The sequence below is a fragment of the Pseudopodoces humilis genome, chromosome 4 (assembly GCF_049639895.1).
Source record: "Pseudopodoces humilis isolate 2021_Gansu_Grassland_sample_001 chromosome 4, ASM4963989v1, whole genome shotgun sequence".
Lineage (NCBI taxonomy): Eukaryota > Metazoa > Chordata > Aves > Passeriformes > Paridae > Pseudopodoces > Pseudopodoces humilis.
Window position 1 is genome coordinate 17,260,927 of NC_142203.1, and position 12,484 is coordinate 17,273,410.

General features: G+C 39.1%; 1 protein-coding gene across 2 annotated transcripts; it reads left to right on the forward strand.

Moving 5' to 3' along the window:
* Window positions 1-132: 132 nt before the first annotated feature.
* On the forward strand, window positions 133-11,598 carry NMRK1 (nicotinamide riboside kinase 1). Of its 2 annotated transcripts, none has more exons than XM_014259118.2 (9): window positions 133-506; window positions 2,408-2,467; window positions 2,881-2,996; window positions 3,645-3,689; window positions 5,088-5,250; window positions 5,330-5,401; window positions 6,364-6,473; window positions 7,434-7,523; window positions 7,885-11,598. In XM_014259118.2, exons 1-9 carry the CDS (start codon window positions 490-492, stop codon window positions 7,887-7,889), a joined length of 678 nt encoding a protein of 225 aa, XP_014114593.2. In that variant the 5' UTR covers window positions 133-489; the 3' UTR covers window positions 7,890-11,598. The 2 variants fall into 2 exon arrangements, with proteins under 2 accessions (XP_014114593.2, XP_014114594.2); XM_014259119.2 differs by having other exon boundaries at window positions 137-506; window positions 2,881-2,971; window positions 3,641-3,689; window positions 7,885-9,740.
* The last annotated feature ends 886 nt before the right edge of the window (window positions 11,599-12,484 follow it).

Below are 12,484 nucleotides of genomic sequence, written 5' to 3' on the forward strand. Positions count from 1 at the left end.
CCCCGGCGGGGCCCTTCCCCCCCGGCCCCGGGCAGCACGCCGCCAATCAGCGCGCGCGCCGCGGCTCCAGGCCCCGCCGCTTCCCGCTCCGCGCTCTCCCCGCCTGGAGGAGCCGCCCAGGCGGCGGGGCCGGGCCGGGGCCGGGCGGCCCGAGGGAGGCGGGGTGGCCCCGGGGGCTGTGAGGGGGCTTCTCCTGAGAAGTGGGCCGGAGTGTCGTGTGCGCGGTGCCGCCGCCCTGCTCGGAGGTGGGCGCGCCTCGGACAGCGCCGTCAGGGGACGGAGGAGGCGGGCGCTCCGGAGCCTTGCTGGCGGAAGGATGTGCTCCTAGCACCCTCGCGGCGTGCTCCAAGTGAAGTGCGAGCTCCGGAGGCGCTGAAGTGTTGGAGCTGCAACTGGTGGAAGCGAGGCCGGGAACCTCCGCCAGCCCCGCTGTGTGTGGGCCCGTTCCCGTGAGAGACGGTCCCGGTCCGGGTCCGGGTGTCCCCGTGCATGGGAGCTTTGCCGCGGTATGCCCTTAAAAATGGGGTGACAGCAGTGATGTGCGAGCGTTGTCATGGGTTTGTGCTTTATTTAAAGAGCCAAACTGACCCAAGGCAGAGTAGTTTAGGATTTCTTTGTTGCAGCCTTTGTGACAATTTTTTCTTTTGAGATTTATTTTACACATTAGTTAGGGCGACAAAAGAGTTGGTGTGGTTTTTTATGATGGTATTTTTTGCCATAGACTGGGATTAATTTGCATGTAGACAATGACATAAATGAAAGTCCAAAGGTGAACGTGTTTGTCCGACTTGTTGCATAACATCCTTTGTGGGACAAAGGGTAATCCTCTGCAACATGAAACTACTGGCGATTTTTTAGAAAAGAGCTTTTTTATCTTATTTTTAAGTAGCCTGAATATCATCACTTCTTAAGACTATATTATCTGTCTTCTCTCTTTGCACTGATAGCCAGTACTATAAGCATTCAATGCATCACTGAATCTGAAAATTATAATATCCTTAGAAAACCAATGTGTACTAACTTAAAAAACTCACAAATGCCAACTACTGTAGATAAGCTGCACCTCTGCAAAGCAATAAGGGTGATGGCTTGGACTAGTCAATAGGTCTTTTGCTGTGCTTTTTTAAACATAACCATATATTAAAAAGCATGTGAAGATCATATCACAGACATGTGAAACTTCTAGTGGAACTTCTAGTTCTTACACCAAATGCAAGAGGATGTTATTGCAGGTTTCCCATGTATCTAAAGTTTACTTTCACAGAAACAGTGTGGATTTTTTCATACTGATGCCCTGTACCAGTCCTTTTACTAGTATGGTACAGATACTTGTTTGTTCGAGGCAGGGAGAATTTTACCTGCTCAGTCCTTTCAGGTCTTAGGTGACATAGGTTTAAATGTGACCTAGGAGGACAGAGCAGATGAAAAAAGGGTGTTTGAGTGTGGTTAAATAGTTATAAATCGAAACTGAAAACAAACATTGTTACCGCTCTGTCTTCACAGAACTGTTTTTCAGCTGCAGTGTTTTTCCGGGATAGCTCACTATGTACTCTGCAAGCACCCATTCTAGAAGAAAGTTCAGGGGAAAGAGCTGGGACAAAGCAGAATTGTGTCTCCTGGCAGCTCTGACTACTGAAACTGTTCAGGCAGTCAGAGCCTCAGAGCTGGTGGGATATGGTGGTAGCAACAGGGATATGGTGGTCAAATTAACCTTTAGAGTTTACTCTTTGATCTTTTCAGGGGAAAATCAATTGCTACTTAGTCCTTCTCAATGCTAAGTTAGCTAGGATGGCTTAAACTGCCCTTACAGTAGTTTTAATTCTTCCAGATTAATCTGGTGGAGCAGAGGAGGAGGATTTGTATGGTCTGTGCTGTTAATACCCTCAGAAAGGCAGTGGTGAATTACACAGTGAATATTACATTGATGAAACCAGGTTCATAAAGGAGTTTCTGAACATAGTCTTTGTTACTAATCTTCGTGAAATTTTTAAACATCTTTCTCCTCAGCATGCCAATTGTTTCTTTCTTAATGATTTTGTTTGTTTTGCCACAACAGCTTCTGTTTACCTAGTCTTTTTTATATTGCTAATGCTTGAGCTAGTGATTGTGCTTTTCTTTAGGAACTTGTATGATATTAATATCGTTAGAACTAAGTCTCGTAGAGTTCCTTTCAAATTATTTAAATACTGTCAAAAGTAAAGTACGTTTGGATTTTTGATGGGGCATATATACTGCAGGTTTTTTGTTAGCGTTAGAGCAGCTGAGATTCTGACTGTACCTTTGCAAAAAGAAAAATGATAGACAACAGGAGAGAAAATAAATAATCTGTATAATTGGTCTTTCTTAATATCATAGTTGCCTTCTTGTTCCTGAAATAAGATTTTTCACTGGCTATTGTTTTTGACAGTAAAAAGGAAGAACTGAGGAGAAAACAAAGTATGAAAGTATTGGTTATTGGCCTTGGGGGGTAAGTTATAAAGAATTAAATTTCCTCTGCATATTAAGACTAGTCTTCTCAGAATGATGTGATACAATTTCTGTTTTTGAATACACATTTTTTTGAAACTGGATTACAAATGCAACATATAATTGTATGATTTTATAGCATATAACTCTTAAGAAATTGTTCTGTGTTTGTTGGAGACCTCAGGTGCAGGTTTCTTTTTTGGCACTGCTTGATTTACTGTATTGATTGTTGAAAACTGTTGGAACATGGTAGAAAATTTCTAGAGGTAAAGAATATTTAATGTGATTAAAATTTGGGGGAAGTTGTATTGTTTCTTTGTGTATAATTATATAGAAATGTATGTATAAGGTTGTACATATGTTTAAAAGATTAGTTTTTTGCCCTGGTGAACTTATTACAATGTTTTCTAACAGTGTAACAAATGGAGGGAAAACTACACTAGCAGAAAAACTTAAGAACATGCTTCCCAACTGTGGTATAATCTCTCAAGATGACTTCTTTAAGGTAACAGTTTTTATGGAAAAACCTGGTAGGTAAAAGTAGATTTGAGCAGATTTCAATTCTTTTTTCAGTTCTCCTACTGATGAACTTTTAAAATTGGTGCTGCTTAAAGTGATGTTAAAGTAACTTAAAGTAACTTTCATAAGAATCATAAAATTAGTGCTGGGGTAATTGAAATTTAAGTGACCAAACTACTGAGCATACTCAGCCAAAATAAATTTCCAGTCTTCTTTGCCACTCTTTTAAAATAAGACATGGGTGTATAATGGATGCATTTTTCAAGATCCTTTGTTTAATGATTGTGTAATGAGTTTAATGATACTTTCTTAAGCCTACACTACAACAATAAATAGTTCTTTGTCTCCCAAGTCAAAAAAGAAAAACAGTTTATGTGTTGATGTTGGGGATGTTTGTTACAGAGGGCGAAGGAGCTCTTATTTCTCAAGTAGAGCTCTAATGAACTTAAGTAATATGATATGGAGTGTTTGTTGTTCAAGATTAAAGTTTGTGTAGGGTATTTTAACTGTTGTTTACATTAGTTTAATGTTGAAGATAAATTTAACTAATTGTATACAAAAGTGTACAACCCTTACATTTGTAACCAGAGTATATATATATCTCAGCATGGTCATAAAAACAACTTTGAAAAAATTACATTTTTTTCCCCTTCAGCCAGAGTCTGAAGTAGAAACAGATGAACGTGGATTTAAGCTGTATGATGGTCAGTAATTCTGATGCACTGCTTTTGAACATTGTACTGAAATTGTTGTGCTGAGCTTCAACACTTCTTCCACCCCATCCCCTCGATCTCTCCCTTCCAAGCAAGGCAGTAAACAAGTGGTTGCTTCAGAGCAATCCTTCTCTTAGTTTTATTCAGCTCGCTGAGAATTTTAGAAAACTTGCTTAACTAGTAAATAGCTCAAGCTAGTGCTTGTCTTTTCCTTTTCTCTTTTGAATATTTTCCTTTGTTTCTTCACTTGTCTCTGGTTTACTAGCATACGGTGCTGTTCCCTTAAAAGTCTTGGCTTGTAGTACTGGCATAAGCTTAATCTCATTGTTTGGTAACGGCTCTTTTTTTCTCCATCTTTGTTAGTGAACACATGGGATATCACTATTGGGTTTTCTAAGTCAGTCAAAACTTGGGTCTGTCCTGACACCTTTATTTCATGTCAGATCTCACATGAAGAACATGTGATTTTTAAGTTCATGATTAATGCTGGCTCAGTTCATTCTTAGAGATTTCTAGACCCAGATCCACTTTTGGTGTTTTGCGTCAGGTCATATCTGCTTGTAGGCAGTTGCTTGTTTAGTAGCTAATCTCTGTTGATACTTTGTGATAATAAAAGGAATAGCTGAGAATATTGGTCAGACCCTTCAGTTGTGCCTGAAAACTGGTGATTACCAGCTATGCAGTCTTTGGCTCGACTTCTAGCGTTCATGTAAATGGAATGTGAAACTGGAGGGATGAAATGGACATTCTTATTCAAATATCCAGGTTTAATGCTGCTCTTAAAAGCTCTTTAGAAATGTGTTTGCTGTTACGGTATCCAAATGCTGCCTTATTTCTAGCTCTCAGTACTTCCTCAATATATTCTTGTGTTTCTGCATACAAAAACAGGTGTTACATTGTGCTGTTTTGTTTTTGTACACCATGCTCCTTTAACTCTCTCTGTGCCCACCTAATGAACCTTATAAAAACCCAAAGCAAAAAATGTTGAGCGTCCACTCCCGCTTCTGAAATTGACAGAAGGGTTGAGGTCTCAGGGTTAGTAAATTTTTACTAGTTTTGTGAAAGCAGATAGCAGTCCATGAAGTTTCTGTCATGAAGTGAAAAGCTATGAATTCCGTTCAGACAATATTAGATGTCATAAATTTTGGAGAGACTACACTCAACAGGAATACCCTAATCCTGGTGCAAGCTTTGGTTTTGGGAAATCAGTAGTAAACAGAGCTATGGATATAACTTTTGGGGTAATCTTGTTCCACTTCATTTAAATTTGTATGTGGATTATTTGATTCTTACTGATTAATGTAGGGGTACTTAAGGGTTCTGGTTTTTCCTTTTTATTCTTTGTTTGTTTATTCTTGTTAAGAGATGTTTAACTTTGTTTTCATCTAGTACTTGATGCCCTCTATATGGATGAAATGGTGGCAAGTATTCAAAATTGGATGAAAAGCCCAGCAAGCTCAGGTTTGGTGGCAGAAGAGACACAGGATACATGTGACAATCTGAAGAATGTTTATATTTTGATTGTTGAAGGCTTTCTCCTTTACAATTATGAGTAAGCAGTAATATGTAACCTGGTAAATTAAAAGCTACTGTAAAATGGGAGAAGGAACTAAATCTTGTTGTTGTCTTAGGCCACTTAATAAACTATGGAATAGAAGATATTTTTTGACCCTTCCTTATGAAGAGTGCAAAAGAAGAAGGAGGTAAGATTATTGACTTACTGTTTCAAAAGAGTCACTGCACCCCCTGAGGTGTTCCTTTTGAGCTAGCTTTTCTTCAGTGCTTGCAAATTGTAAGCTGTTAAGATCATCCAGCCTCTGTTAGTTTGAGGTTTGGTTGGTTGGGTTTTTATTTTAGAGCATGTGGTTATTGAAGTATTTAGTGCTTTTCAAACACTAAAAAGAGAATTTCTTGTCCTGATGAATTATTTAATTTCTGATTACATATACGAGTAAAACCATGCTTAAAATGAGAAATGTTTAAAAAAAATTACTAAGCACTCTTATTCTTGGTTAAATGCAGTTAATTGATGATTATTGTTAGAGTGATGATGTTCATGTGTGGGTTTTGTGTATGGTTTTGTTTAGACTGTCCATTCATTTTAAGGTGGATCTAAAGTATATGACAGAACCAGTGTCTGGCTTGCCTCTAGATTTGGAGCAATACTGTGTGCTTGGAATAATATATGTGCACAAAGTCAGAATCTTCTGGCTGAGTGAAGATACCAACTGGCTTTGGTTGATACCACTTTCTTGGTTTCTTACTAGACTCACCTAAGACTTTAGTGTCTAGAATGGAATAATAGTCTAGGCTAAACAACTGTCATTTAAAACTTGAGAAATCTGTATACCTAATAAAAAGTGAAAAAGTAGCTTATTTTGGTAATAGTGTCAATACACCTTAATTTATCTGTAATACTTCTACAGTTAAAAACCCCAAACTTTTACCTTATCTTAAATGTGGTTTGATTGGCAGAAATAGATAAGATAGCAAAAGACAGCAGAAGTTCATATCAGAGATTGCATTAAAACAAAGGGGCCTTCTTGGCTCCAACAAAAATACAGCCAGCTTTTCTTTTTTTATTTTGGATAAAAGGTATTATTAAACCAGCTGACACTAGAGGAAAATATAAAACTTATATGGGAACACATGTATTTTTGTGTAGCACCAGAGTCTATCAGCCAGCAGATACACCAGGGTACTTCGATGGACATGTGTGGCCTATGTATTTGAAATATAAAAATGAATTGGAAGAGAATGCAAGTATGCAAGTTGGTATGGTATCCTTAATTTTAAACTTATAAAATGCTTAAGTGTGGCACTTGTGCAGGTTTTGTTGAATTGTGGGATTTTTTTAAATGGGGGCAAGATTTTCTTCAAATGTTTTTGTAGCACTCCAGTAGGTTTTGATGTTTCTGTTGGTTTATATGTCAAGCCTATAGGGCTTTTGTTTTTGTTACTTAATAATGAAAATTAGGAAGTCAAAAAATAGAAATCTTCTGATCACTAATTAAGTCCACTTAACAAGATACCTTGTTAAGATAACACACATATGTCTAAATATTCTGAGATGATAGCTGATGCACTGGCAGAGTTCTTCAGAAAAAAACTGAAATCCTGGTTAGATCTTGTAATAAGCTGAAGATACTTTCTAGTGCTGACTTGTCACACTACAGCCACCAGTTGTGCACGACAAGTGTCAAAGCTGGGTGAACTGTTGGGGCAGTGTCACACATTTGTGTGGTGTTCTCACTTACACAGCTGTTGGACTACCTGCTTTTGGAGTGGGGACCAGAGGGAAAGGAAGGGAAGTTGGATGGCTGCTTCATCATTAGCACACTGCTTCTTGCTGTGCAGTAAAAATAAGAGCTACAGTGCTCTTCCAGAACTTACTCAAAGGCTGAAACTGAGGAACCTGAAATTATCTATTGCACAGAAACCTTTTTGCCAAATTATTCCATGGCTCCACTGTCCTCACATAATTACCATTAGGCTTATGGAGACTTTTATATCACAAAAAAAGTAAATGAATTATTAACTAGAATACTTTTCCATTATGTTGGGTTTTTTAACATGTAAAACAAGTTTGGGGAAGGGAAAAGGGGGAAGTGCTGTTCTTGGTTTTTATTTTTTTCTTCTCTTCTGGTGGCATCTATAGGAATACTGAAAACTTTGCCAGTTGCCATTACAGATAGCTGGTATAGAACTCATGAACACTTCTTTTTTCTTCCTCAGATTATTTAGATGGAACAAAATCTCAAGAGGAGCTTTTATCCTATGTGTATAGTGATATAATACAGGAATTAAACAAGCTGAGGGAAGAAAGTAAGTAATGTTACTGGAAATTGAATCTATGTATCCCATTCCATGTTAACAAGAAGTTAATATTTTTATCTGAAAATACTACAAGAGTTATATAGGTCTGTATTTCTTTGTGTGCTACAACACCATGTTTGCTCATTACTCTGAGTCAACTTCAGTTAGAACTGAGTTCCTTGAAATGGGATGTTTTAAGATCATAGTTGAATCCACTGTTCCTTAATGATAAAATAATAATAAAAAACAGGGAAGAGAAGGAATATGGGATAAAACATCAATAAAAAGTGTTGGTGGAATTACTTTCTAATATACACCAATGTCACTTGCAAACACTACAGGTTAGATATGTACTTTGTATTTATTTTAGATTAGCAGGTCACAGCATGATAACGTAGAAAGCCTGGATTCAATTTGATATGTATTGAAAACACCAAGACTGTCATACCTGGCCAGCCAACCAACTGAGAAAATGCTGTGTGTATGACCATAATGCTACTTCATATAATACAAGAGTTTTTGTAAGTAATTATTAACTCTCTCTCAGGAATGGAGACAGGGACTCCATTTAGGAGTATGAGCAGTGGGTTCTTTAAAATTCCTTTAATCAGTCCTGCTTTGGCTGAGCTTTAAATCTGATTGAATGTTAACATTTTAAAGAATATGAAGATTTTTGTGCACAAAACTAAACCATAAAGATGCACTTCTGTTGGATTAATAAGCACATCTGAACATGGATGATTGCAATTTGAAGTGATCATATAAGAATGACAGTGATTGTCTCTAATATTTTTAGGTATTTTTTTGATAAACATGCTTAGAGGAACTAGCTGTGTAAGTTTATGTAAGTCATTATGCTGCTTATTTAGTAACTGATTGAATACATCACAGCTAAACTTATTTAGACTTGATAAATACTCTCTGGTGTTTGCACAGTAATTTTTGTGTTGTGTATTGTTTAGAGCAGTTGGGAATAGATGTTAAGAAAATGGAAACAAACCTGAAGAGATCTCGGATTGTTGGAAAAAGATGGGGAAATAAGATGTAGAGAATGGAGATGGATATCATTAACAAGATATAGTACATATATTCTGCAGAGATTGACTGGGATGGCACAGATAGCTAGACAATAAATCCATGCTTCAGGGTGGAGGAAGGAGAGAAGAAATAATTGTTGTTAATATTTGTAACTAATGTTGAAAGTGCAATGAAACTCAAATGTTGTGAATGAAATGTTCAGAAAACAGGAATGCTAAACAAATGTGAAAGCTTTGTTATAGAATTTGTGTATATGTATCTACACAAATTAGGAAATGGGATCATATTTTGTTGCTGAATAAGTAACGTATTAACTCTTATATTTTCTAGACAATATGTTGCATTTTTATTAGCTAGAATAAAAATAAATCTACAGACACGGAAAGCAAAGGCTGGATTATATTACTTGATATGTGACAGCTGAACTGGTCAGTGATTGAAATTTATTACTTTATTGTAAAAGTCCTAAATCTATGTAAAAGAAAAAGATGTTATCGGGTTACAGCTGTGTTTAGCCATATTTAAAACAAAGTGCTTCCAAATATAATTTTGTATTATTATTTTGCACTAAAAATACTTCATCTCGCATTTGCTCATATGCTGTGATGGTCTGTCTGACTGTAAACTGTATCTTTGTTTCTGTTTCCTTTTAGAAAGGGTACAGTTGCAAGAGATTAACTAATGCATGGAATGGTTGTGGTGGGCTGACCTTGGCTAGCCGCCAAAACTGCTCCATTACTTCCCCCTCCTCAACAGGAGAGGGTAAAAAAATGCAATGGATTTGCATCTTGACTCATGTGTCAAGATAAGGACGGGAAATCGCTCAGCAGTTACATACAGTCAAGACAGACATGGTTTGGGGAAATTATTTTTATCTGCTGCCAATAAAATCAGAAATAATGAGAATAAAGAACAAATCATAAAATACCTTTCCCCCACCCCTCCCTTCTTCCTGGGCTTGACTTCCCACACGAATTCTCTACCTCCTGCCTCCCAGCTGCACAAGTGGGTGGGGCTCGTGTTGCTCCTTCCTCTTCACAGTCCTGCTCCAAGGTGGTGTCCCTCCCACCGGGACAGTCTTCCACCTGCTCTGTGGGGTGATTCAGTAGGGAGAATTGAATGAACAATGGTATCATCTGACTTTAATCTCAAGTAGTCCAACATTGGTGCTGTGGCAAGGAGCTCAGTTTTGTCTGATCCTCCTATAGGGAAAAAATGGTAAATGAGCTCCAGTGCAGATCTATGCATTTGTGGTGTAAATCATTATTAGAATATACATGAACTGAACTTGTGCTTCAGCATCTTGTAGTAAGAGCTTAGGGCATAGATCTTTCACAGTTCTTCTGTAACCATGCCACAGTTTGGAGCTGCATCAATTTTTTTTTCTTTTGTTTTGTTTTTTGGTAAACAAAATGGGTGATCTTACGTGGCTTCTGTGTAAGACCAGTGGACCTATGTTTTCAGAGCTGAGCAGACCTGGTTTCTACATTTAGAGGGAGGCCATAGTGGAGTTAAAAGAGGAGAAACTAAATGTCAAGGGAATGGAGAAGCTGCTTTGCAAGGAGAGACTGAAAATGGTGGGACCACTCACAGTGGAGAGAGGACCAAGGGGAAAATGGGCCATGGTTTACAACATCTTGAAAGCTGTGAGTCAACTGCATGCAGAACTGGTATTCACTAAATTTTACAAATACTAGTCTGTAGGGCACTTCATTTGAAATAGATGGACCAATTTATATTAATGATATTTCACATGGATAGAGATGATACTTTATGCAGGAGACGCTGACCTTCTGAGATGTAATGCCAAAGGTGGATGACAGGACCAGCAAGTTCAAAAGGGATGCAGAAGGTTCATTGACACTTCACCCATAAGAAGTAATAAAAAAAACCAAATGCAAGCAGTGCTTTATTATGGATGGACTGTAGAAACTGACCAGGCTCACCTGATGTGCCCAGGTTATGAGCTCTTGTCAGTTGCTGCAAAAACTCAGCCATAAAAGATAATGAACTCTTCTGAGTCTGGTAGATAAAGTATTTCAGGTGCCATTATAAAAGCTTATAGAGCTGGCCTGTAATGTGGCATGTTGGCAGAATGCTTTTGGTTTGAAGATGGTACAGCCCTTGACAGAAAAAATCTCTTTTTTTTCTAGTTTGCTCTGGTGAATGCCTTTTGATTGCCAGGGCTGTACTAGCTGTGAAGTGCTTGGGGAGAGCTGCATGACAGAAGCCTGTGGTTCTTTAGCAAATAGGTAACTTTCTGGAAGTGGTGTCATCTGCTGGCAGCAATTTTGGGCTGTCACAGCTGAAAGAAAGCTTTGCTAAGTGACTTGCATATATTCAGAAATGTGGAGTGATAGAGGTGGTGGTGTCCTATAATAGGCTAATGGCTTTTGTATAAAGATAGAAATAAAAGTATATTATTAGTTTGATATTTAGAAAGTTATTTTCTGATGTTAAAATAACACAACATGACAAGTCATAAACACAGATGTAGTAGGAACAAACCTTTTATCTCTCAGAGCTTATGGTTCCCACTCTATCATTCTAAGTCTAAAAGCTGAATTTCTTTCTAGACTTATGTATCAGTGATTCAGATGTTGGTTTTATCACACACAAGGCTTTTCCTAATTTACATACCCACTTGGTATGTAAATCACTGTAAATCAGACTCTTCTGTCCATCAAACTGAGTATGTCTTTGGTTTCTCTCTGTCATTGCCACTGAACAGCGTTCATTCACTGCCTGGTCAGTTACTGTAGTTACAAGAGAGCAGGAGCAGCCTGAGAGTAAAGTGAAAGTGTTTTTTTTAGGAAGCTGATGCTCCTACTTCCACAGAGAAGAAGTTAATGTGCCGAAATGTGGGAGCTGATAATGGTCAAATAAAATATTTTTAAGCTTCAGGCATTAGCTTGAGCTTGTGTGAAACTAAGTGACACAACTTTCTCACTCTGGCCTGAGAAATCATAAGAAGGAATCCAAACAGTCCTTGGAGAAGGAAAACAACTTCTGCAGGTGTTGTTTGTCACCTTGTTGTTTTCTTGCAAGAAACGGTCAAGGGGTGGTGTTCCTAACCGTCCAGTGATGGTGGTGTGTTTGTTGGATGACCAATGAGAGGTTTACCTTTTGGACCTTCTCAGAACTGTCTATAAAGGAAGATACAGAAGAATAAAACTTGCTCTCTTGTGCAACAAATGTAAGAGTCTGTGTTGTACTTTTGCTGTTCCTAATATAGTGCAACGCCAAAAACCTTTCCTATTCCTGTTGAATTACTTGGATTACTAAATTACTGCCCCTGTCTTTAGACAAACAGGAGGTATGGTAGTGCTCTTAGTTTTTAAGACTGAGGGGACAGGCCCTTACAAATGAGGTTATCAGGCTTGTATCAGCCACCTCTTCTCAAAGCACAGTGGAAAGATATAAGGTGTGGCTTGCTGCATGATGTGGTGTCTGCACCTGATCAAACAAGTTTGGTCAGGTGTAGGAGGATATGCCTATCATCCAGGCCAAAGTCTGTTGTGGGGGGAAATCTAGTATTTAGCGACTCATGTATGGTTAGACACCTTGCTTTTCCCTCCCCATAGTTGGTCCTTGCCCACCCTCCCAGGAAACATCACCCATCTTCGGTTTGTCGCAGAGTGTGAAGTAGTGCCTCTTATCAGCTCAGTGACCTCGCTGCCTGGCCAACGGGGCTGGACGTGTACCTGACTCCAGCCCGGAGCCGGCAGCCGGGCGGAAGGTCGGGGTTTGAGAGCCGAGCCGGTCCTTCCTGTGCCTGGGTACCCCCGAGGGGCCCGGCGGCTGGGCATCCTCCCTCGGTACGCTTGAGGTCTCCATCGGGGAGCCCCGCCGTGCCGCTTCACACAGCGGGGACAGGCACCACGCCACGGGCAGTGTCCCCTGCGACACCAGCCGGCTCGGGAGCGCTGTGC

What these genes read in the sequence shown, in the direction of transcription:
- NMRK1 (XM_014259118.2), top strand. An exon ending in AGTTTTTATGGAAAAACCTG is followed by an intron (nt 2,997 to 3,644) that starts GTAGGTAAAAGT and finishes CCCTTCAGCCAG; the next exon opens with AGTCTGAAGTAGAAACAGAT. An exon ending in GAATGCAAGTATGCAAGTTG is followed by an intron (nt 6,474 to 7,433) that starts GTATGGTATCCT and finishes TTTCTTCCTCAG; the next exon opens with ATTATTTAGATGGAACAAAA.